The sequence below is a fragment of the Triturus cristatus genome, chromosome 7, assembly GCF_964204655.1.
Source record: "Triturus cristatus chromosome 7, aTriCri1.1, whole genome shotgun sequence".
In the NCBI taxonomy this organism is placed as follows: domain Eukaryota; kingdom Metazoa; phylum Chordata; class Amphibia; order Caudata; family Salamandridae; genus Triturus; species Triturus cristatus.
This window is the reverse complement of record NC_140590.1, coordinates 812,943,302-812,969,836: the sequence shown is the minus strand read 5'-3', so window position 1 is coordinate 812,969,836 and position 26,535 is coordinate 812,943,302. Positions and strand designations below refer to the sequence as shown.

The following is a 26,535-nucleotide window of genomic DNA, read 5'->3' as shown; positions in this document are numbered from 1 at the left end:
AAACCAGCATATTCAGACACAGAAAGTCCTTAAATAGTGGAGAATTATCCTGTTTCGGTCCCATGGCGCTTTTGCTGTAGGTATGTTTATATGTTTACCGACATGTGTGGGTGACTGCAAGGTTTCGTAACCCTTTACATATTGGTTATGTTTGACACAACAGTCACAGTGCCCTCGTTGAGAGGTGAAAGGCCTCTGTCCTCTTTGTTAAGTATAACGATTGATAGACTGTTATAGACCCGCGGATTCTTGTGTTGTTGAAGTTTGAGTGATTTGGGGATTTGTCCGCGCAGGTCTTTAAAATTCCCTTTGACCCCCTAACCTATTGTTTTTTCAAGTATTTTGTGCAGCTACGGCTGCGGGTCCATTTGTGCTTTACACACAGTAGTGCTGTTGTGTATTATTTTCATGTCATACTTTCTATCTTCTTTTCCATATTAAGTGTTGTCCTTTGACTTTTTGAGCATGGCTGAATTCACAGGTCTGGCCTTTGATGATGATATGGCTAGACTCATATTGACCACCACTCCCAGTATTCTAGATAACGTAACTAACTCGGCAGGGGGAACTGGAGATGACTGGCCTAAACTTCTCATTTTAAAGAAATCGCACACTCGCACTGGTATTCATGGTGCAATTATGACAGAATATTTACGTAGCAATTGTGCACCTACTGGTTTAATTGTCACCAATACACCCCGCCTTTTTTTACAAGATGAGATCTTCCTCAAAGATTGGTCATTGATAGCATGGCGCTGCACTCGCGACTGGTTGATCTTGATCATCAGTACCGCTAAGCGCATCGCTGATGCTATACTCATTGAGATTCAACTATTAGAGGGACAAATCAAGACCACTTTGTCTAACACTGTCTACAAGAAAAATCTCGATGAGAGTAATAAATCTAATAAAGATTTTAAAGATGGGATTCTCTCTTCTAAAATTGAAAAATTTAAAAAAGATTTAGCTAAGTTTTCCTTAGAAAGAGTGTATCCGTATACACAAGAGAACTATGTTCCACCTGAGTTCAATAGGAAAGGAAAAAGATATGGCTCAAATTACTCCTCTTCAGGATCAGATGACTGGTCCAGTGACTCTGATTCCACCACACATGAGTCTACACGGAATAGAGGAAGAGGGAGTAATCTCAGGCTCAATTGGCGAGGGAATCAACAACCACAATGGTGGCATCCTTCACCGTGGCAATATCCTAATCCTCCCTTTCTTCCGAATATGATGCCCTTCAATCCTCCACCACAGCCTTTTTTAGGTCGGGGATGGAGAAGGGGACAACAAACCCAAAATCAAACAAGGGTTCATTGGAGCCCACCCACATCACCACGGCACTTACGCAGTATGTTCGAAGGGTCCAGTAGGGACAGGATCAAGCAGCAGCTAGTGGTGAATTTGAGCTCCTATACTTTGACGGAGGTGGAAGAGAGTTCTCAACAGAGGTTTGGGCTTTGTACTGACCAATATGGGGGACCCCTTCACTATTCAATATGAATTAGCAAACCTTTTTTCGCAAAATCAGACTACATTTCTTTTTTAAAGACAAAAAAGGTGACAACATTGCATTAGATGCCAGTGAGAGTGATAGCGGGCTTAGAAACAAATCCACTTTCAATCCACCTGTTCATTCCTTGCCCGCTCATGTCCTTGCCTACGAGACAGCTGTCACTAAAGACATCTCTGATCTTAAGACTGGGTTGACCAGACAATACCAGAATTTACCAAACTTAGAAAAACAGGCTTTGACTTCTCTCTCCAAAAATTCTACCATCATTATTAAGCCCGCCGACAAGGGCGGAGCCATTGTGATCCTTAACGCTCTAGACTATAGGACTGAGTGTTTAAGACAACTAAGTGATGAGAGATCTTATAAACTTCTTGATATGGACCCTACACCGAGAATCCAAAAGGAAATTATTGAGTTGGTCAACGAGGCCAAGTTGGAAGGTTGGATTTCAGCACATGAAGCGGACTATTTGGTGACTGAACACCCGGTTATTCCCTACTTTTACGTGTTACCTAAGGTACACAAGGCACAACGTCCCCCCCCCGGGGAGGCCTATTATATATGGGCTGGGATCACTCCTTGAACCGTTGTCCACTTTCGTGAACGTCTTTCTTAGGCCCTTAGTTAAGACCATGCCAACGTACCTTCAGGACACTAAGGATGTTTTACAGTTGCTTCCTGGTTTGGATTTTAACACCGACACGGATTTCCTAGTCAGTTTTGACGTGGAGTCCCTATATACCTGCATTCCTCAGACAAAGACCCTTGAAGCTATCAGAGGGCTGTTAGAAGCCAATCCAACCGGCTTGAGCTCGCCAGTGGCATTTATTATGGATTGTGCCAGGCTGGCTATGACTGAAAACTTTTTTAAGTACGAAAACAAAGTCTATCTTCAAGTATCCGATGGGCAGTGTTTTTTCCCCCAGCCTGGCCAACCTGTATGTCCATCTGTTCGAACAACATTCCGTTTTGAACAACAACAATCCCTTTCGTGACTGTATCGTTGTATGGAAACGCTACATTGACGATATTTTTGCCATTTGGAGAGGTGACCGGGTCACTTTGGAGGCTTTCCATGTGTGGCTCAACAATCAAAATAACTTCCTCAACTTCACTATGGAAGCAAGCAAACTTAGCTTGCCGTTTTTGGATCTTCGTATTTTCCCAATTGAGAATGGTCTGGGTAGTGAATTATACACTAAACCGATGGCAAGAAATTCCCTTTTGTCATATGATAGCTTTCACCCCAAGTCACTCAGGACAGGTCTACCTTTTGGGCAATTTCTTAGATTGAGGCGAAATTGCTCCACTATGGACAGCTTTAGAGAGCATGCTGACGTCTTGTCTCAAAATGTAAAGGTTCGACAGTACCCTTCCAAATTTATACGACAATCATATAAGCGGGCTTGCAATAACAATCGAGAAGCTTTACTGGAACCATCTGTACCAAAAGCCCCTTTGAATAGATTGACATGTGTGAATACGTTCAGCACCCAATCTAACCAAATACAGAAAATCATACGGAAACACTGGCGAATTCTAAATGTAGGACAGGCACATCTTCCACCCCCACTATTTTCCTTCAAAAGAAATGTCAATTTGCGTGACACATTGGTCCATACACGTCCAAGAAACATGGCGGTTTCCCCTACAAACACCTTGTGGAACATGCCACCTGTCCAGGGTCACTTTGCATGTGGCAACTGTGCTGTATGTTCAAACACACATCATACTACAGAGATCGACATCGGGACATGCAAACCCTGGAGACAGATGAAACACACAAACTGCAATAGTGAGAAGGTGATTTATTTAATCACCTGTCCTTGCAATAAGAGATCTGTAGGGATGACTACCAGAAAGGTTAAATTGAGGATTATGGAACATAAGAGCACCATAAGATGTCAAAGACAGTCAACTCGTTTGACCAGCCACTATGTTGAATTGAAACACAGACCTGACGACTTGATTTGGACAATTCTTGAACAACCCTTCATTCCAACACATGTCACTGATATTTCCAAATTTCTGTTCAGAAAAGAACAGCGTTGGGTGTTCAAATTGAGAAGCGATGAGTTGGGGTTGAATGAGGCTATTCCCTGGACTCTGCTATAACACAGTTGTGCTCCACCTTTATGTTCGGGGAGATAGCTCCTACATGAATATTTCAGCTAGTAATTCGGGGGATTAACGATTCCGATACAGTTTTATTGCCAAAATATTTTGTGTTTACCTTTACTGCATCTCATTTTGTAGCCTGCAGTGGATCATATTAATAAGCGAGAAGGCGGGGTTTTACAACAGCATTACCGATATAGCGCCGGGTGGCTGATTCCATTTTTGCCACATGTTCATTGAACCTACGCAACTGTAGTTGCACTATTGTACCTGTGTCAAAAATCGCATTATTTGAAAGACCATTATACTTACAGGTGGATGGCCTGGAACAGCAATCACAGAGCCACTGCCGACTCTAAATGGTGTTCTTCCCTTTTTTGTTCGATCATAAGTAATCTGGGGGACTAATGATTCAGACCTCGTTTTTGATGCTAAAAATATTTAGTGTTTACCCTGACTGCATCTCATGCTGTAGCTTGCTGTGGACCATATGCACAAGTGATAAGGTGGGGTTTTACAACAGCACCGCCGGTACATCACTAGGTGGCGACTTCCATTTGTGCAATATGTCCAACGAATTCGTGCAACTGCAGTTGCACAATTGTATTTGTCATAAAAATCTTATTATTAGAAAGACCATGATACGTACAGGTGGTTGGCCGGGAATAGCAATCACAGAGCCACTGCCGAATGTTAATGGCTTTCTTTTCTGTCTGATTACACTTTTGGCAGGACGTATTTCTGTATAAGACCACGTTATTTAGAGCAGTATGGCCTCCAACAGCAACCATAGAGCCACTGCCGAATTTAGACGGTTGTCTTTTCTGCTTGATATATGTATCCAGGGCAGGACGTATTCCTTCATAACTCGAGTTGAGCGAACTGAACTATAGTACCCAGCATGCTCATTCCCGTACACATTCTTTGACGTGCACGGCGCAGGAGCGCCCTTGTCATGTGACGAGGGCCACGTTGATGCAGCGTTTGGCGTTCTGTAACCAATACCTAAAGTTCATCGTATAAATTAGTCTTGTTTACACTGGTCCAGTTACCACTCGGAAAAACTAGGAAGAAGGTCCGGGGTAACGACGGACAGGTAAGCATGATTTTGACTTTAGGACTTCGTATTTTCCCCACAAAATGATGTGGAGAATTATCCTGTTTCGGTGCCATGGCGCTTTTGCTGTAGGTATGTTTATATGTTTGCCGACATGTGTGGGTGACTGCAAGGTTTCATAACCCTTTACATATTGGTTATGTTTGACACAACAGTCACAGTGCCCTCGTTGAGAGGTGAAAGGCCTCGGTCCTCTTTGTTAAGTATAACGATTTTTACTAGAAAATACTTATGTCGGTATCTGTGACAAGATGTGCTATATCAGTTGTGAACAATACTTGTTGAACCGCATTCAAGTACTTGGTTCCAGACGTATACATGCTCTCCATAGTCATTCGACCCACTTTATGTGTTTTAATAGTCAAGCCTGCTCAGGCTTGCCCCGGTGAACGAACAAATTTCTGTTTTCTACATGGCATTAGTTGTCCAGAGTCCCGGACTGGGTTTTCATAACTGAGACCTGGGCAAAGGATTCCTCTGGTCCTGATCTCGTGGAGGCGGTTCCCGATGGCTATATTTTAGTCAGAATGGACAGAACGGGCCGGATGGGGGGAGGGATTGGTATCTTGCACAGGGACCATCTGACCTGTCACATCATTCCCCTAGATGATCATCAGGAGTCCTTTCAGGCTCTCCAATTTTCTATTAATGGGGATTATGGAGTGCCGTTTAAGGGCCTCCTGATCTACAGACCCCCAGGGAGCAAAGTAGACTTCTGTAGTCAAATGCTGGAGGTCCTAGAACCACACTTCGGTTGTGACCATCTCACCGTTCTGGGGGATGTAAATTTTCATCTAGAGAAGGTGGATTTGCCCGAAACCCAGTCTCTTTTGGATACTTTCTCGGGGTGCGGTTTGACACAGCTAGTCAGAGGCCCCACACATTTGGTTGGCCATACGCTGGATGGGGTTTTCTCCAACGACATGCGGTTGGTCACTGAATTGCCTATCCCCCTTTCATGGTCAGACCATTATGCAATTCCTCTGGTCCTTACAACCTCTCTGTCCAGTAATAGGGGTAATTTGCCTTCCAAGTTTGAACGAAGACGTAACTTAAAAAAGTTATCCAATAATCTACTCGCTCCCAAGCTTGCAGGGCTTTTGATCGCCCCGGGGGAGGAGGTAACATCGGCGGTGGAAAGGCTGGAGAATGGGGTTACTTTAGCCCTGGACGAACTTGCACCGGCCATCTTGTGCTATTCGGCCAGAAGAACTCCATCCGCCCCTTGGTTCTCGGAACCACTCAGATTACTTAGGCAGGGATTACGGCGACAGGAGCGTCGTTGGCGGTCCAGTGGGTATGTGTGTGAGAGGGACAGACATAAAACTATGTTGAGGCTATATAAGAAGGAGGTAATAAAAACCAAACAAGAATATTTTACCTCTCTTACTGCCTCACTTTCCTCACCTAAAGATCTTTTTAAAATCGTGGACACGCTTACCTCACTAAAGATGCCAGACCCGGTGGTGAGCTCACAACAGCTGTGCAATGATATTGCACAATTCTTCAACACCAAGATTGTGGATATTTATTCAGCTCTGGAGCTACAAAGGGTGACTCTATCTATCCCCTTAGACTGTGTTCCGCCATCTTTATCTGAGGAGGTGCCCTCTGGAAGTTTGTCTAGTTTTCCCTCTCTTTCCCTACTGGATCTTGAAGGCCTCTTGACCAAGGTCAGGTCGGGTTCCCCATTAGACCCCTGCCCCCTTAAATTCCTCAAACAGTGTAAAGACTGTCTTCTTCCACCATTATTGGGTGTGATGAATGGGGCAATTAAGGAAGGGACCTTCCCCCTTCAGTGGAAGAAAGCGGTGGTCAAGCCTCTTTTAAAAAAACCCTCTCTTGACCCGGGTGTGCTTAAGAACTTCCGCCCTATCTCGTTGCTTCCAGCTCCTGCCAAGATGCTGGAAATCCATCTAAATAAGCATCTTGTTGATTTTCTGGAAGCCCATGATAAGCTGGACCACTCGCAGCACGGCTTCAGGAGAGAACACAGTACCGAGTCTGCCCTTACTATCGTGCTCGACACCATTCGCACTAGGGTTGATAAGGGACTGACTACTCTCCTCATCCTCTTGGATCTCTCGGCTGCTTTTGATACCCTGTCTCCCTCAGTATTAACATCAAGGCTGAGGGAGATCGGGGTCAAGGGCACAGCACTTAGTTTGCTGACATCTTTTCTTAATCAGAGGGAACAGAGGGTAAAGCTGGGGGATTTTCTGTCTCCATCCCTTCCTGTGCTTTGTGGGGTCCCTCAGGGGTCGGCTTTAAGTCCGACCCTCTTTAACATCTATGTTACCCCACTGGCCAGGCTTATTAGATCTTTTGGGATGGAGGTTATCTCCTATGCTGACGACACACAGATTCTGCTGTCCTTTACCCAACCCACTATCCAGGCTGCCTCCAATTTTAAAAACTGTTTGAAGGCAGTCGCTCAATGGATGGTGGGTAATTCATTGAAATTCAATGGGGATAAGACAGAGTTTCTGGTGTTCGGGGGAAAGGAGGATTTCTGGTCAGCTGATTGGTGGCCGCCCTCTATGGGGGTGTGCCCTATACCGTCGACCCTGGCCAAAAATCTGGGCGTTTTGATCGATCCCCTTTTGAGGATGGATCAACAGGTAAGCAGGACCATCTCCACCTGCTGGGGACTGATAAACATCTTACGGAGGATCAGGCACTATCTGTCTTTCCAGGCCAGGAAACAAATTGTCCTGGCATTGATTGGGTCCAGACTTGATTATTGCAATGCTCTTTATTTGGGCATCAATAAGGGCTTGGTGACCCGTCTACAGATGGTGCAGAACGCTGCCGCTAGACTGGTCCTGGACCTGCCTAAACGGGCCAAGACTCATCAGGCAAGAAGGACCTTGCATTGGCTCCCTATTGAGTCCAGGATATCCTTTAAGTCCCTGACTTTGATTTATAGAGCCTTGGCAACCAATCGGTCTGGGGGTATGAAGGATTTGCTGGTCCCCTACATTCCCCCCAGAACTCTCCGGTCGTCAAATAAACTTCTGCTTTCAGTGCCCAGGATACGTAAGGCTAGGTGGGGAGGTAGAGCTTTTTCAACTCTTGCTCCCAGGCAGTGGAATTCCCTGCCTTTGGAGATAAGATCTCTTCCATCGGCTCTGGCTTTTAGGAAGGCCCTTAAGACCTGGCTTTTTGCCAAGGCCTACGCTTAGATACGATCTGCCTCTTTTTCGAACTGTTTTGTTTAGGCGCCTTGATGCCTTCGGGCTAAGTAGCGCGATTACAAGTTTCCATTCATTCATTCATTCATTCATTCTCTTTGTTTCTGTCTTTTAGAGCGTTGCCTCACGCCCTGAGTTGTTACCAGGAGTGCAGGACGCATCCCCGATTGATTATGGGTAAGGAGGCCATCTAGACTCCTTCATGACAAATGTTTACTATTGGCACATTTGTTTTAAGTCACTGAATACTTTTGACCTCAACCAGCATATATCAGTCATGTTTTCTCCTGTTTAAATTTTCCTTTCTTTAACAGGTGATTATTTTACATACCTACTGTGCCGCATATCTGAAGATAAGCAGGTACCTGTGTAGGTTGTATCGTTCCTTTGTTGTGTTTTTCACTTTATTTTCAACATTTGCAGTAGTTTCACGATTTGGTCCTGACGAAAGCCACTGTTTTATTGTTTAGACACTAGTTGGCTGAAACATGTAGACCACTGAGGACGTGTTCCTATAATTTTTGTGTACAAGTGTTCCTCTTATTCCTCCATTTTACTTTGACCCCATTAGATACTGAGTAAAAATATTTTTCTACTGGTAGTCAATTTTAAATCACATTTTCTTTCTTATACACTGCACTTAGCTTCACCACACAATTGGCAGCCTTTGTCACTAGGAGATTTTTACCCTCCATGTCACATCATAAAACATCCGTGAGCTCCTCCTTTTTACAGTAAATAAAGGAGTTGCCGCTCTTTAAATGCACCAGGTGCGGTTAACGGAGGTCCCAGATGATGAAGCATGCCACCTCGGTGGGTGATGGAACTTGGTCCCCTATTTAAGGACTTTGTGTCTGAATATGCTGGTTTGCTGTCTTTGTGTCTCAGCTAGACTGTTATAGACCCGCGGATTCTTGTGTTGTTGAAGACTAGTTAAAATAGACACATGCAGCAGAAATTTACTAAGTCAATTACGCAGGCCAAAATCGGAGACGGTGTCAAGTCAATATAGATGCATGCTAGTGTAATAGTGTCCCTAGTGGCAGCCATTGTTATGTCAGGCAGAGTGTTACTGTTTCATTCTCAGTTTGCATTCGTCTAGGACTAGGTCTTTCACACAAAAATAATAAGAAAGTAGGGGGACAAACAGTGAAAAGGGAGCGTGTGGGTGGACAGAAGTGGTGCCCTCGGAAAACAGACAATATGACGAGAGTGGCGCTCGGAGCATGAACAGTAAAGAGACAATTGGGAACCTTCCAAAAACAGGGGCTGATATAAACAAAAAATGTAGTGCACATACACAACCAGAAATAGACGAAAGTAAAAGGATTCAAATCATAGGGGCGATCTATCGTAGTCAACAATGGAGAAAAAAGTTGTAACAAGCAGGAACCATTTTTTTTTTTTTTTTTTTTTTAAAGAACACTGGCAACAGCCAATCAATCTGTAGGCTGGATGTAAGCCCCCTGACTGAATACAGCATGTTGAGCTAGTGCTCACGCTGCCTAGGCTCGAACTAAAAGGAGAAACTGGTCTACTCTTGCCTAGTCCTACACTACTTCCATCTGTACTGTTTCCCAGTCTTGTCAACCTATTGCATCACTCCCATTCCCTTTCTAGGCGCAATTTACTGTTTGCCTGCACCACACCACTATTGTGGAAAGGTTGCTCCACCCAATCAGTATCTTTACCATGGAAGCAATACTACTTTGAGTCTATCATACATTCTGTTCACACAATGTCCAATTCAAGAATATTTTTTTACTAAAAACTCCTTTGCACAGAGTGCGTTTAGATATGGTGTTGGGTTTTTAAAGAATGAGTAACCCAGAATAACATGACAGAGCCTTTGGAACAGTGGCCATGTGAAACAATTTAATCAACAAAGGCCTGGCTTGTCAAGGGGCAAAAATCCCATTTATACATAAGACAAGGAGTTACGGGTGTATCTAACTCCAACCACCCGCTAATAACTTTTAAAATTCATTTTAGACCCATCCTAGATACCCACATTCTACAGATAAACAAACAGTCAGACTATTCCACAAGTATACCCCCTTAATGCAGAGAAAGGTGGATATAAAATATGTCAAAAAGTGAGTGAAGAAGTGAGAAAGCACCTCACGTGTGCAACACCAGAGGAGCTACTGGCAGGTTCTCACCAGCATGCATCTATCATCATCGGTTGCTTTCTCACAGAAAAGAAGGAATTGTGTGTCCAGTCAAAAGACAAAAGCAAGTAAAGAATTTATAAATGAAAACCCTGTGAACTATACCAAAATGTGTATTGCTAAATAAAATTGAGTTAAGTCTCACATTGGCATGGCCCTCTTTATTCACAATCGTGAGCTTACTCAATATTAAAAATCACAGCATGTTGCAAACCTTTTCAAAGTAGGCCAACAGGTTTCATTGCCTCTGCAGCGTTGTGGCAATTTCGTCAGGTCGCAAGGTTAATATTTGCCTCTCTGGACACCTGACTTGTGTCTCCAAAATAGCAAGGGGGAGCCAAGGGTGCACGTACCGGCTTCCACCGTGCCAGAAGGGTGTCTATTCATACGACATCCCTCTATTTTGAAGCACTTTTGTTGCCCATAATATACCGCATCTCAGACTCTGATGCACTTGTGAAACAAGCCTGAAGAGTGCTCTGCTGCCTCCAGGTACAGTCACAATTACACTTTATTTTTTGGATCTCTTTTTAAGACTCATTGGAGAGAGAGAAAAATAAATTAAAAATAAATCGAGTAGCCTTCTGCCCAGATAAGCTCTATGGTGTGTAATTTTGCCTTTATGTAGGCCTGGCGTGAGTCCCGGTAAAACGCTGCCGTATCGACCCTTGGGTGCTGCCTTAGGCGTCTCGCTAAGAGACGGCAGCGTTTTACCGGGACTCACGCCCGTTTTCGATTCTTTAATTTATTCTTCCCAGCACATCCCTGCATATTTATTACAGCAGATCTCCCACGCCGGCAAGCAAGACCACAGCTGATCGCACCACTTGGATTGGTTGCGTTTTTATGAGGACTCATTAATCACGATTGAATAGGTGATTTACTTAGGGCTGTCATCTCCTACTCCCCTACACCTGTCCTGATGAAGACCCGCCTTGCCTTCTTAATTAAGCATCGATTGGGTTGAAAGGGTCCAGATCTAGCAAGGCTCTGGGTGCAAATGATTGAATAATTTGTACAAGCATCAGAGTCATTGTGTTTGTCGTAATACTCTGGCCCACACCCTCCTTTTCCCTTGTATATACTGTGGTTTTAATCACCTTGTACATAATATATGCACCATGTTCTACCACCGAGCACAAAAGTCACTTTAGTACACATCACTGTATACTTCTCCTTGTATTGACAGCACGGTTTACAAACTTACGAGTATATATAAATGCTTTTATATAAAAAACAGAATACTCATCAATTTGTGTCATAGTTTTCTGCTATGTGTTCCATATATTTCAGATATCATTAATGGAGGTTGTTTAACTTAACGCAAAAGAAATAATTCTTCTATAAAGAAATAGTGCGCATGACCGACAGAATCGCTGTTTTTTGTTTATATATCCATACCCAGGTTCTGAGGGACACAGGGTCACCCCATTGTTGTTTAAACTTTAACATCTACTAGTCACACAGCAAACCTCTCCTTCAAACAAAGACATGGTGAGACAGACACCCCCTCCCACCCATATGATGGCTAGATCAACCCTCCCCGGGAGGAGCTACCAGACAGCACCCACCCCTACGGGGTGCACAATGACATGTATATAACCATTCTATACTTCCACTGTCAATCATATCCTAATCTTATGATGGGAATTCGGTGCAGTGAAAGTACTTTATTTCAACATAGGTACAATCTGCTGAAGAAATGCCAGATGTAGGAAACAACTAACCTCCAGTAGGCTAGCAGATTGTGAAGTCTAGAGTGGGTGGTGGGAGTTTGCTCATTGGGTTGGTCATCACAGACTGACAAAGCCACAAATAATTTATGCCCCAGAATGTGGTGACTACCTTTCACAAATTACTATCCAGGGAGTCAAAGTTGCTGGGCCCTTACTTGTAGGGTTATCAATCCTTGGGAGCCATCTTAGGCGTGGCAGCTCTAGCCTGTTTATAAGGCTCTCGCGTCTGCTCATGGTTTCCCATTCACCAGGATACTGGGAAAGAGAAGCCTGGTTTCATGTGTATTACTCTCCAGAACCATCCCTCACTACATGCAAGGTGGGCAGCTTTCTCTCAAGTAGTGCAATAATGGAATTGAAACAATTCAAAAGCAATGCAGAGGATGAAGAAGACATCAAACAAAGAAGAAGGACTTCACACATTGAAAAGGCACCAGATTTATTTGCCTGCTACACACTTACACCCCCTAGAGTGGAGATGCCTCCGGTATTTCCACAGTAAAAGGCTTACAGCAACACAAAGAAGACCCACGACAACCACTGCTCCTCGCCTCAATTTTGGAAGCATGGATTGCGCCGCAATATTAGTGTCTGGGGATTAAGAAGAAAAAGCATGTTATAGATGGCCAACCACCAACACATTAAATGGTTTCATTTGACCCTTCCCCCACCTCAACACCATGCCAGAGTATAGGCAGAATTCCAAACAAATGTGTACCCTTCTATAAAGAAGACATGCCTTTCTTGCCTCAAATCCCACAAAGACCTTATGGTTGTCTCATTATACCTAGCCTAAGCTGTATAAGACAACTTACTCCTGTGCAGCTCAACCAGCTTAAGACTGACGGTCTGAGATTAACTCAAATCAAAAGCGTACAATGTTTTTGCCCTCAACGGTCAATGCTTCTGGTCTGCAATATACAAGAGTAGGAAGGTATATTTTGCTACATTGTGCCAAATTTGAGAGATGGATGTTATAGGCTTGTGGAACCTATAACGCCAAAGAGTGGGAGAAGTACAATTGGCTTTTGAAACCTCCATCAATGCCCTAGATTTGTACAAGCTTGTCTTCAGAACAAAAGTAAGAAACAAGAGCATGTCTGCATAGTGGCAATGGAACAAAGGTCAGTGCTCCACATAGACCATCATACCTCCTAGTACAACTGAAGCCTCGTCATCTTCAAATTTAAAAAAGACCGGCCCCTCCACAGTCACAAGAGTCCTATGGTCCATGTCCAAAGCTTCAGTCATTCTTCTCTCTGTGAATAAATTATGAAGTCAGATGACTTGGGTGAAGGTGGGACTGTTCAACTACTAGTTTATGCCAAAGTACAAACCAGTGTATAACACAAAGTACTGGTTTGCGTGAAGGGAGATGGCGTAATAACTAAAGTGTACAATTCAGACCAAAGTAAAAGAGAATAAAGTGCCAAGTATCAATGTCAACTCAAACCATACGTTAGTGTCAAGAAAAGCAAATCTTACTCCTGAGGAATGTTGGGCAGGTAGTCAAGCAGGACTCCAGTAAAGAAGGGAAACACACAGAAGCACTGCAGTGGAAATAGATCTGCGAGAATAAAAAAACAAAAAGGCATGTGAGCACATCACAAAACTCCTCAGTCTTAACTAGCACGAACCTCTGCTATAAGAAACCAGGACAAATCCATTGCAGACCATGTGTACAGACTGGTAACATCAGTGAAAAAAGCAAGCTTGTTTGAAATGTAAAGCTTACAAGGCTACAAAACAAGGATACATGCTAGCCCCCCCCTCCTCCCCATAAAACTACTTATTGAAGACTCACGAAGCAGCCCGCAAAAACGCGTAGGCCTAGCTTCTGCCAAGGTTGAGGAACACCTGTGAGTGGAGCGTATAACCTGTATGCCAAGAAGGAAGGCTGCCAAGCTCAATCCCACTGTAGTGAGGAGATCACGGTTTGAGAAATACCCCTTTCTTCACAGGCAGCATAGACACTGTTTCACTCCGTTACAGCGGATCCACTGATCCTTTGATATAGAAGAGTTTTTATTTGAACTTTACCGGCAGAGTTATTTTCAGATTTATTCTGCTCGATTATGGTACATTTTCCCTTTCGCTTTATTCTGAACTGGTTTCTCAACCTACACCACTGGCAACATCGTTGTGTATTTTTCGGTCCGGCCTAGCGACGCAGCGCATGCGCTGCATGCCTTGGCGAGATCTATTGTTTGTCGGTTTCTTGGCCGAAGGGGGAACAGGAGATGTGCACGCGTACGGACAGGAGATGTGAGTGTGTGCACATCGCCAGTCCCTCTCTGTCTCCTGCTCTCACCTTGGCAAGATCTATTGTTGTCGGTTTCTTGGCCGAAGGGGGACAGGAGATGTGCATGTGTACGGACAGGAGATGTGAACGCGTGCACATCGCCAGTCCCTCCCCGTCTCCTGCTTTCGGCCTGCTCTCTGCTCGCTGTGCCAGCGAGGACAGGAGATGTGCACGCACACAGCCATCAGAAGTTAATCCAGGCGTAGGAATCAGAGTGTAGATTTAGAACACTAGTAAAGAGATTTACTTCCATGTATTGTGCGACCAAGGGGCGGGGCGCGGACGTTACGTGATGGAAATGCTCTGGGACTGGAAGTTTCTCCCCGCCAAGCTTGCGTGTTTGTGGTTGTTCTCGCAATCCGTTCCCTCCTGTGACATGGTACAAAATGTAATATTCTCCAGGCAGGAGTACGTCTTTAAGGAGGGTGGAAACGGAGAACAGAATCACCCAAAACTGTTTGCAATGCAGTGGAATGGGTTTCTGTAAATGAGAGGGATTTGCGCATGCGTAAATGTAGGTTACCTATATTTGTTTCCAAAAATACCCATATACGCATGTGAGAATGTTGAGATTTACAAAGAATTCCACAACTGACCTCACAAAAGTGTGATTGTCTTCATGGTTTCCGGGCAGTACTCCTACAATCCTCTGCCAATTCCAAAATGTCGGAAATTTACTCCTGGATAACTTTTCTTGAGAATCGACCCTATATCTGTCGCAACCAGGTCAGCAGAGCCGTTGTAGAGCCAGAGAACCAGGTCAGCAAAGCTGCTCTAGAGCCAAAGAACCGAGGGGCATATTATCAAGCACGGTGTTAAAATTATCGCCGCTTTAGCGGCAGAAAACTGCCGCTAAAGCGGCGATAATGGGCTTGATAATATGCCGCCGAGAATTCCAATAGAAGCCCATGTTGACACCAGAACATGGGCTTCTATGGGAATTCTCAAGGGCATATTATCAAGCCCATTATCGCCGCTTTAGCGGCAGTTTTCTGCAGCTAAAGCGGCCAGAATATTAACACCGTGTCTTGATAATATGCCCCCAGGGCAGCAGAGCTGCTGTAGAGCCAGAGAACCAGGTCAGCAGAGCTGCTTCAGAGTCAGGGAACCAGGTCAGAAGAGCTGCTCTAGAGCTAGAGCACCAGGTCAGCAGAGCCGCTGTAGAGCCAGAGAACCAGGCCAGCAGAGCCACTGTAGAGCCAGAGAACCAGGTCAGCAGAGCCGCTGTAGAGCCAGAGAACCGGATATTCAGAGCTGCTTTAGAACCAGGTCAGCAAAGCAGTTGTAGAGCCATAGAACCAGGTCAGCAGAGCCGCTCTAGAGCCATAGAACCAGGTCAGCAGAGCTGCTCTAGAGCAAGAGAGCCAGGTCAGCAGAGCCACTGTAGAGCCAGAGAACCAGGTCAGCAGAGCTGTTCTAGAGCAAGAGAGCCATGTCAGCAGAGCACTGTAGAGCCAGAGACCCAGGTCAGCACAGCTGCTATAGAGCCAGAGAAAAAGGTCAGCAGAGCTGCTATAGAGCCAGAGAACCAGGCCAGCAGAGCCGTTGTAGAGCCAGAGAACCAGGCGAGCAAAGCTGCTTTACAGCCAGAGAAACAGGTCAGCAGAGCCGTTGTAGAGCCAGGTCAGCAGAGCTGCTGTAGAGCCACAGAACCAGGTCAGCAGAGCTGCTGTAGAGCCACAGAACCAGGTCAGCAGAGTCGCTGTAGAGCCAGAGAACCAGACCAGCAGAGCCGCTGTAGACCCAGGGAACCAGACCAGCAGAGCCGCTGTAGACCCAGGGAACCAGGTCAGCAGAGCTGCTGTACAGCCAGGGAACAAGGTCGGCAGAGCTGCTGTACAGCCAGGGAATAAGGTCAGCAGAGTCGCTCTAGAGCCAGAGAACCAGGTCAGCAGAGCCACATTAGAGCAAGAGAACCAGGTCAGCAGAGCTGCTTTAGAGCAAGAGAACCAGGTCAGCAGATCTGCTTTAGAGCAAGAGAACCAGGTCAGCAGAGCCGCTCTAGAGCCAGAGAACCAGGTCAGCAGAGCCGCTATAGACCAGGTCAACAGAGCCGCTGTAGAGCCAGAGAACCAGGTCAATGGAGCCGCTGTAGGGCCAGAGAACCAGGCCAGCAGAGCCGTTGTAGAGCCAGAGAACCAGGTCAGCAGAGCTGCTGTAGAGCCAGAGAACCAGGTTTTCAGAGCTGATGTAGAGCCAGAGAACCAGGTCAGCAGAGCTGCTGTAGAGCCAGAGAACCAGGTTTTCAGAGCTGATGTAGAGCCAGAGAAGCAGGCCAGCAGAGCCGTTGTAGAGCCAGAGAACCAGGCCAGCAGAGCTGCTGTAGAGCCAGAGAACCAGGCCAGCAGAGCCGTTGTAGAGCCAGAGAACCAGGTCAGCAGAGCTGCTGTACAACCAGAGAACCAGGTGAGCAGAGCTCCTTCAGAGCCAGAGAACCAGGTCAGCAGAGCCGCTCTAGAACCACAGAATCAGGTCAGCAGAGCTGCTGTAGAGCCAGGGAACCAGGTTTTCAGAGCTGATGTACAGCCAGAGAACCAGGCCAGCAGAGCTGCTGTAGAGCCAGAGAACCAGGTCAGCAGAGCCGTTGTAGAGCCAGAGAACCAGGTCAGCAGAGCTGCTGTACAACCAGAGAACCAGGTCAGCAGAGCTGAAGTAGAGCCAGAGAACCAGGTCAGCAGAGCTGCTGTAGAGCCAGAGAACCAGGTCAGCAGAGCTGCTGTAGAGCCAGAGAACCAGGTCAGCAGAGTCGCTGTAGAGCCAGAGGACCAGAGCAGCAGAGCCGCTGTATACCCAGGGAACCAGGTCAGAAAAGCTGCCAAGGTACAATGTCAGCAGAGCTGCTTTAGAGCCATAGAACCAGGTCATCAGAGCCTCTCTAGAGCCAGAGAACCAGGTCAGCAGAGCTGCATTATGTGAGAAGGTGGCCTGATATATGCTGTCCCCTAATTCTAGTGGGCACCTTGTATCAGTCCAAACAACCCCTTATGGCGAATGGTTAAAGACAACCTTATGTGAAAGCTATCCTAGTAGTAGCTATGGAGAGCAGCCTTCAGGCTAAGTCTTGAAGGAATGTAAAGCAGCTTGTTTTACCAGTCTATAATCTCTTGAATGATCAAATGAAAAGACAACCACACCAGGTATATATTCAAAATATATGTTTTTAAGGTTAAACACACCCCTCTAGTCTCTTTATGAGACTGGAGTTCGAAGTACTAAAGTTACAAGCGATTAAGCATCAGTAAAAGCACAATTAAACGTTTGAGCCCTAGGGGCGTACCAAACCATAAAAAAGTGGTATAAGAACCACGACTGTAATAGGCACTAGGCCTATTGCCTCTAGAATCGCTGGTACCCCAAGTAACCACCCAAGGTAGTGACACAGGGGACCCACGGGAACTGTATGCAGTGTGGAAACACAACCGCGGGTTCCTATTATCTTCTATGGGGAATGTCGCGGTTGGAATTTTAAAGATTAGAGACACTTCTAACTGAGTCAGGACCAAACCCTCTTGGACTTCGGTACTCTCGTGGGTGCTAGCCCTAGAACTACCCGAGTACCGGAGTTACCTCACCTAGGGAAGCCGGGTGCATAGGTGTCTTTGTGTCGGGTCGCGTCGTCGATTCCAATGGAAGCCTGCAAAGAACTGCTGCTGCCGTGAAGAGAAGTGTCCGGAGAGATCCAAGCCTGGATCTAGGATAAAAGGAACCTGAAAGCAGAGGGGACAGAGTCTGGGTCACTTGCCAGTGACCTAGGGCAGGATGGACCAATGCCCACAGATGTCAGGTGAGTTGATGGGTGTCTTGACTTCAGCCACGAGGTCCAGGAGGCATTGACGAAGTCCATGACCCGGATTCCAGCTGGCCCACGAAGTTTGTCGAGTGCTGCGGTGTCAGTGACCAGAAAGGACCCAACAAGCCTTGGCAATGGCAAGTCACAAGAAATCAGAGAAACGACTGCGGTGCAGACCAGCAAGGTCTGATGGACTCACCCAGCGAGGGTAAGTAAGGGCAAGTCTGGAGCAACAAGAAAATCCCCAGCAGAAGTGGAGTTGCCTTCGTGTGGACCTGCTAGCCAACGGGCTAGCGATCGCAAAGAAGCCTCGAACGGTTGCACTAGAAGCTAGCCCACGGGTTATTCGTGGAGTGGAGGCCAACAATCTTTAGTGCAGGAGGTGCTCAAGGCTGGGGCTACTCGGAGCCCAAGCACAACTTCGAGGATGACCAGAAGATAGTGTTGCTGCAAAAGTTCACGGCGTCCAGGGGGTCACGGTTCCAAGTTACCCACAATAGTCACGGGCCTCAGCTTTGCTGTGGACTCAGGGTAGCCTCGGGGAAGTCTGGAAATCCACCTCTGGGGATGCAGAGACTTCGGCGTCCAGCAGGAGCTTCAGAATTGCAGGTCGGTCAGTTGCTTCTTTGGTACCTGCCAAGCAGGCGAGTCACTCCTTGACCCCAAGGGAGATTTCTTCCGTCTTCTAGTCGTGATAGAAAGTCGAAGCTCCAGGATATATGTTGCAGAGGTTCGTCCAGGGTAATCTAAAGTCCTAGGGACTGGATTCCTATACTTATACTAAGTTTAGGGGATGGACTAACTCTAAGGCTCCACCTATGGGTGGGCCTGGGGTGGGGGTGGTTACAACCCTTCCCCTTTGTCCAGTTTCACGCCAGAGCAGGGACTGAGTGCCCCTGCAACCGGTTTGAACTGGGCTATGCACAGGGACACCTGTGTGCCCCAGGCAGTGTCTCAAAAGCATTCTCTGAATGCACCGACCCTGCCCCAATACACATCTGCCTGTCTGGGGAGGTGGTTACACCTCACTGTGACAGGAAACCTATTGTCCAGGACTCCCCTGCCGGAGTATCCCTCAGCAGCAGGAGGCCAGACCCGTGTCTGTGGCAGTGGCATCCTGTGAGAAGATGGCTTGGCATATGCTGGTCACTAGTTATAGTTGCCACCTTGCACCAGTCCAATTCGACTCTTATGGTAGATCGGTTTAAGACAACCTTTTAAAGAAAGCTATCCTAGTGGTAGCTGTGGAGAGCAGCCTTCAGGCTAAGTCTCCGAGGAATGTAAAGCAGCTTGTTTCACCTTATAATCTCTTAAATTACCAAATGAAAGGACACCACACAGGTATATATATTAAATATATATGTATTTATTTCTAGACACACTCTACTAATCTCTTTATGAGATTAGAAGTAAGGAACACATTCAAATATCAACGTTTCACAATAAGTTAAGCACAAATATGGCTGGGGCCCTAGGGGCGTACCAGACCATATACTAAAAAAAGAGGTTTAGGAAAGTCGACTTGCAGAATGCCAAGGCCTAGGGCCTGTAGAATCGCTGGGGCTTCACTACTGCAGTGAAAGCAGGTAAGTAGCAGACCCACGGGAGACGCATGCAGTGTGTGAACACAGCCGTGGGTTCCCTATTGATTACAATGGAGCAAGTCGCGGTTTGATTTTTAAAGTTTTAGGGTACTTCGAGGAAGTATACAAGCAAGCCACTTACAAGGTAAGTAATTCTAGGGCCAACACACACTAGGGCACTGGAGTGTACGAGTTACCTCACCCAGGGAAGCCGGGTGCATAGGTGTCTTTTGGTGTTGGGTCGCATCGCTGTTTTCTATGGAGACCAAAGAAGATTTGCTGCTTGTGGTGACTGAAGAAGTGTCCGGTGGAATCCAAGGCTGGATTCTAGATGTAGAAGACCTGAAAATTGAAGGGACAGTGTTCACAGTCACTTGCCAGTGACCCGGGGTCAGGAAGATGGATGCCCACGGATGTCGGGTGATTTCAGGTGATCAAGGGTGTTTTGACTCTTTGCTCACGAGGTCCAGGAAGGATCGATGATGACCAGCAGCTGGATTCAGAGTGTCCCACAATGTCTGCAGCTGATTGCATTGTCGGCAACCGGATTAGAGCCAACAAGCCTTGGCAACAGCAAGTCTCACGTAGAGTGAAGAAAGTCGATGGTGCAGACCAGCAAGGTCTGAGGGACTCATCCAGCGAAGGTGAGTGAGGGCAGGCCTGGAGCAACCAGGGAAGCCCTTTGAGTTGATAAGAAAGTCTTCAGGGGACCCACAAGCCAACGGGCAAGGGATCGCAAAGACGCCTCTTGAGGAAATGCTTCACAGGAGCCCACGGTCAGTCGAGATGGGGTAGGCTTCTGATTTTCGCTGCAAAACTTGCTGGAGGCTTGGGCCATAAATGGTCCAATGCACAAGTTCGTAGAACGTCGTGAAGGGGTTGCAATTGACAATAGTGCATGGTACCCGGGTATTGCTGTTCCTTGTCACTTGTGGCGTCCACTCACCTCAGCTCTGCTGGGGACTCACAATGGCTGTTGAGAAGTCAGGAAATCTACTTTTGGGGCTGCAGGGACTTCGGACTCCGGCGGGAGGGGGAAAGTTTGCGACCATTGATTAGAGTTTCTGGTGCCTGCCAAGCAGGGGAGTCACTCCTTGACTCCAAGGGAGATTCTTCTGTCTTCCAAAGGTAGCGGAACATCGAAGGGCCAGGATTATTCTTTGTAGAGCGTCGTTCAGGGTTATGTGTTTTGCAAGGGCAAAGTTTGCTATCTTATACTGAAGATAGGGGAGGGACTAGCTCTATGACCACTCCTCTGGGAGGGTCAGGGTAGGGGGTGGTTACACCCACTTCCCTTTGTCCAGTTGCACGCCAGAGCAGGGACAGGTAGCCCCTGAACCGGTTTGAGCTGGCATATGCACAGAGTAGCCTACTGCTCCCCCAGTGCAGCACTACAAAGCACTCAAGAAGTGCACCCACCCAGCCCCAATACACTAAATCCTGTCTGGAAGGTAGTGACACCTCCCTGTGACAAGATGCCTATTGTTGGGCCTCCTCCACTGTGAGTTTCAGTCAGCAGCAGGAGGGCAGCCCAGGGTCTGTGCTGGTGGCATCTATTTTGTGATGCCAGGGCTCTTTCAGATTTCTACCGTGTTTCCACAGTAGGTACATGTCGTCCCCTCTAGAAGGGTGGGATCATACTCCCACACCAGTTACTGGTATGGGGGTATGATTCCAAGTTGTTTGACACCAAACAAGACATGTTTTGATGCAGTCATTCCAAAGTTAGCATTTTAATTTACTTAGGAGTATATGGTTTAACCGCATCCACAAACAGCCACAAGGAATAGACCCTGCCAGCTGCAGAGGGTTCCTGCTCATGCAGAGGTACCCCCTCACATTGTAAACCAAGCACCCTGCCCTCAGGATTGATAGGGCCTGCCATAGGGGTGGCTGATAGGTTTATATGAGTGTGTATGGTGAGATATAGAAACCTATACCTCAGTGAGGAGTGCCAACACGGCCTCACATAGGCTGCAGTAGCAGGCCTGTGGTGTCAGATTGAGTCTGCTTCCCAGGGGTGGCATAATACATGCTGCAGCCCCTGGTAGGCCTGTGAAGTGCCTATGCCCTAGGTACCATAAACTAGGGGCTCATAAGGTACCACAGTATCCAATCACTAGTGCATGTAATATGCACACCAGTCATTTAAGGGAGTAAGCAGATAGGCTGGGGTCCTGGATAGCAGGATCCCAGCCAGACTAGTCAAAAACAATTCAAACACCAGGAAAAAAGTGGGGGCAACCATGCAGTCAGATTCCACCTTCCTACACATCCATTTTGTGATGCCAGGGCTTTGGAAAGATTTAACCGGGTTAAGCCAGTGTGAACATGTCTCTCCCTCTAGAAGGGTGGAATGCTACCCCCGCCGCCAGGACTGGCGGGGGGGGGGGGGGGGGGGAGTAGTATTCCAAAGCATTTGACACCAAACACGACATGTTTTGATGCAGCCATCCCAAAGTTAGCATTTACCGCGAGGTTATAATGCACTTAAGAGTATATGGTATGGCTGTATCACAGAACAGCCATAAGGAAGTATTTCCGAAAGCTGCAGAGGGGCTCAGCTCATGCTTAGGCCCACTCTCACATAAAACCAAGCAGTCTGCCTTAAAGATTGTCAATGCCTGCCATAGAAGTGGCTTATAGGTTTATATGTGTCTGTATAAGGTAGTGATATAGGTAGCCTATACCACAGTAAGGGGTGCAAGCACATCCTTACCCAGGTTGCAGTAGCAGACCTGTGGTGTCATTTTGGAGTACTTCCCAGGGGTGGCATAATACATGCTGCAGCCCCTGGTAGGCCTCTGAGGTACCTATGCCCTAGGTACATAGTATACCATATACTAGGGGTAAAAAGGCACTCCAGAATCCAATTAGATATGTACCTAATGTACACGGAAACTATTTTATAGAGGAAGCAGCTAGGCTGTGGTCCTGATTAGCAGGGCCACAGCCAGACTAAGATCGAAAAACAGTGAAACACCAGCAAAAAGTGGGGGTACCCATGTGAAGCAGATCCTACTCTCCTACACATTAGAGCCAGAGAACCAGGTCAGCAGAGCTGCTGTACAGCCAGAGAACCAGGTCAGCAGAGCTGCTGTACAGCCAGAGAACCAGGTCAGCAGAGCTGCTGTAGAGCCACAGAACCAGGTCAGCAGAGCTACTGTAGAGCCACAGAACCAGGTCAGCAGAGCTACTGTAGAGCCACAGAACCAGGTCAGAAGAGATGCTATAGAGCCACAGAACCAAGTCAGCAGAGCTGCTGTAGAGACACAGAACCAGGTCAGCAGAGCTGCTGTAGAGACACAGAACCAGGTCAGCAGAGCTGCTGTAGAGCCACAGAACCAGGTCAGCAGAGCCGCTGTAGACCCAGGGAACCAAGTCAGCAGAGCTGCTGTACAGCCAGGGAACAAGGTCAGCAGAGCTGCTCTACAGCCAAAGAACCAGGTCAGAAGAGCCGTTGTGCAGCCTGAGAACCAGGTCAGCAAAGCTGCTCTAGAGCCAGAGAACCAGGTCAGCAGAGCTGCTCTAGAGCCAGAGAACCAGGTCAGCAGAGCTGCTTTAGAGCCAGAGAACCAGGGCAGCAGAGCTGCTTTAGAGCCAGAGAACCAGGTCAGCAGAGCTGCTCTAGAGCCAGAGAACCAGGTCAGCAGAGCCGTTGTAGAACCAGAGAACCAGGTCAGCAGAGCTGCTATACAGCCAGAGAACCAGGTCAGCAGAGCCGTTGCAGAGCCAGAGAACCGGGTCAGCAGAGCTGCTGTAGAGCCAGAGAACCAGGTCAGCAGAGCTGCTGTAGAGCCAGAGAACCAGGTCAGCAGAGCTGCTGTAGAGCCAGAGAACCAGGTTTTCAGAGCTGATGTAGATCCAGAGAACCAGGCCAGCAGAGCTGCTGTAGAGCCAGAGAACCCTGGTTGTAATTAAGTACTAGATGCCGTATATACATTCACACTAGGATGTTTTTCTTTTCTTCTCTTTTTTCTCAACCTTTCATAAACTTAGATGCCGTATCACTGGCAGTTAGCATGAATTTATGCGTCATCGTGGTGCGGTCTGGATGTTTAAGATCACTTTTTCCAACTGTGTATATGTATTAATTGTGCTACTTTTTGGCTACATTCTTATGAGGCTCTGAGAGTTATTTATACACCTTTGCCAACAAGGTATGTGCCCCGACAGGGATTTCCACTGCCACAGGACATTAAGGCCCAGGGGATTTTTTTTAATGATCAAATTCCTTGCTAATGCCAGATGTTTCTGGCTGTAGGTCCAGGTATCTCGGGGATTCAGCTGCTCCTGGTTTCACAACCGTTTTTCAGTTGGAAGTATTCAAGCTTCACTGGACACCAAAAGGTGGCAACTCTGCTTAAGAGCAGGATTTTCTCTGGGATTTATGTGTGCGCATAGAGTGAGCGACAATCGACTGGCATCTTTAAAGCATTCTGCCAACGACATTGGGGCTTATTTACAAGCCCCTTGCGCCGCTGCTGCGTCACTTTTTCCCACACAAAAAGTGAAGCACTGGCGGTGCAAGGGACTTGTAAATAAGCCCCATTGTGCCTATTCACGGAAAAGGTGAAATAAAGAGCCAGTTTCTAAAGTTATTGCTCTTTCCACAGTCTGGTAACTCAAGTCTCCTGTCTGAGGTCTACTACATTTATTGTAATTTAAAACTTCAGGTATCAAAATGCAAAGTTGTGTGAGCTATTAGCCTTACACTGGCTGAACAACAACTGGCTGAACAACAAGTGTCTACAAACCTAAGATTGTATTTTGGGAAGTAGATGATGTACCGCATGCCTGCAACATAAAACAAGCATTTGCAATGCAATAGGGCCGGCATTACTAAAAGTTTGAGCTATTGGCGTTGCAAATGATAATGTTAGTTTTTGTCAAAAAATATTCCAGCAGTAGCAATAATGAAATAAAATCCAAGTAAACCACCAGTAACACCACCACTAACACCACCACCAATACCACTACCACAAGTACCATAACCACCACTATAATTATTACTATTAATACTCTGTGGGGATAGTAATAATAGTGGTAGTTATGGTACTGGTGAAAAATTACTATTATAAAATTACAATACCTGTTAATTTTTCAAAAGGCATTGCCATTTACAATACCAATCGCTCTAAAACTCAGTTGTGAGACCTATTGCATTGTAAATGCTAGTTCTTCCTTTGATCAGGTCTGTCAGGATTCAAGCAAGCAGCGCCTACAAACCTTCATTGAACTACATTACCCAGGAAGCCCGCTGGTGAAGGGGGATTTAGGCTCCAGTGTCACGCAGGAAGTTGCGCGTAATACTGTATCCGTTTGGTTTCACTCTCTCGGCTGAGAGAGTAAGGAAGCAGGAAGGCGTCTCTGGGAATCTCGGGGTCCAAAGACTTCAGGCTGGATTGTTCGTGCCTCGAGGAAGACCGCGAGTACTGTGCAGTGGGGAAGTCGGGAGCTCGGCTTCTTCGACGTCAGAGGAGGATTTCTCGTTCTGGTTGTAGGAGCGGAATATGGCGGTGCTTCAGCATATTGCCGTTTCCTAAATCTGGTTCTAATTTTAGTAGGAGGACACAGTGGAATACAGCGGTGGTCACAAACGCGTATTGCCGTGTGTGCAACGTCTCATTGGTTGGTGAAACACTTTATCTGCGGAGTACGGCGGTGGTCACAACCGCGTACTGCCGTGTAAGCAACTTGTGTAATTGTGGATTACATTCTCAACGGAATACGGCAGTGGGTTGTAACCGCGTATTACCATTTGTTAACCGGATGACATTTATTTATTGCTTCCCCTGAATATACAACAGCTACAGGCCTCTCCGCTAAAAAACTATGTTTAGCTCCCCTGCTAGGTCCTATCACCGACTTTCTTTGGAACCATCAATCACTGTTACGAAGGTGAAGTAAACCCCGTAGGATCCAGTGGTTTTGACCTTTTACTTTCCTCAGAACTGGGAGTGAGGTTCCGCCTAGATTGTGCTCACTCTTTGAACCCTCTTGCTAGGGTATTCTGAGTTTTCCCTTATTTTCTGGGGATACTGTCATGGGTATGTCTGGGTATGTATAAGATATACTGGAAAATTGATGAGGCGAAAGGGAAGATTGATGAAGTTAATGCTTTGCGTGTTTTCCGTTTCAGGCTCAATATCTGTCTTCGTAACCATTAAGGATCCCCAAGGAAGGTGTTACATCTGTAGTTATATTCAGGTACATGATCCAATCCTCTAGAAAGATATAAATGAGAGTAGACTTGTACACGTTATTAACCCTGTGTGTTTGTTTCAGGTTCTATTCCCAAGCTGTCCCTTCCCTTTCCCTCGCCTGATCCTTCGAATACCCTTTGCACTTTCACGTTTCAGGGTGTTGGTAATATCAGGAGGGGGACCTTCTTTTCTACTACGACTGGATCCTGCGGAACCGGGCCTGACAGAATTACATGCCCACGTAATTTAGCTCCGCCCGGTTCAGACGGGGTAGAAGGAATGGCTACCATGGAGGATGTCCTCCAAGCGTTAGTGCTGGTACAACAAGAACTGGAATCCTCAAAGGCTGAAACAGCCGCTTTAAGGGATAAAGTAGAAAGGTTATCTAGGAATCCTTTTGATGTTACTCCTGCAGCTTCCCAGATTCAGGTCACGGTCCCTCCTCCCATTCCATTAGCAAGTCCCGAAAGATATGCAGGGGATCTATCCAAAGTACAGGTTTTTTTTTTACACAGATTATGTCACTTCTCCTGCAAACCAGCCTCTTTTCCCAATAACCACTCTAGAGTAGCATTTGCGATTTCTTACTTGATAGGGGATGCGGCCAATTGGGCGGTCCCTTTAGTCAGGAACAACGATGCTGTCTTGTTGGATTGGGCAGCGTTTAGGGCAGAGTTCAAGATGGTTTTTGACCGCCGGGCGACTACGTTTAGCGCTGATAAGGAATTGTTGGAACTTAAGCAAGGGAGGGGTGATTTGGTTTCATATTTAACTACGTTCAATCGATTAGTGGCTGAAA

General features: G+C 46.6%; 1 protein-coding gene across 3 annotated transcripts in view; it reads right to left on the bottom strand.

Annotated features, from left to right (window-relative positions):
* Positions 1–12,277: 12,277 nt before the first annotated feature.
* The window catches only part of LOC146810628 (zona pellucida sperm-binding protein 4-like), a 124,183-nt gene continuing 109,925 nt past the window's right edge, over positions 12,278–26,535 (bottom strand). For all 3 annotated transcript variants that reach the window (XM_085614438.1, XM_085614437.1, XM_085614436.1), the window contains exons 10-12: positions 13,341–13,422; positions 13,007–13,114; positions 12,278–12,446 (exon numbers count right to left, since the gene is read on the bottom strand). In XM_085614438.1, the coding sequence (XP_085470564.1) occupies positions 12,295–12,446; positions 13,007–13,114; positions 13,341–13,422 (342 nt within the window). In that variant the 3' untranslated portion in view covers positions 12,278–12,294. The remainder of the gene's footprint in view (positions 12,447–13,006; positions 13,115–13,340; positions 13,423–26,535) is intronic.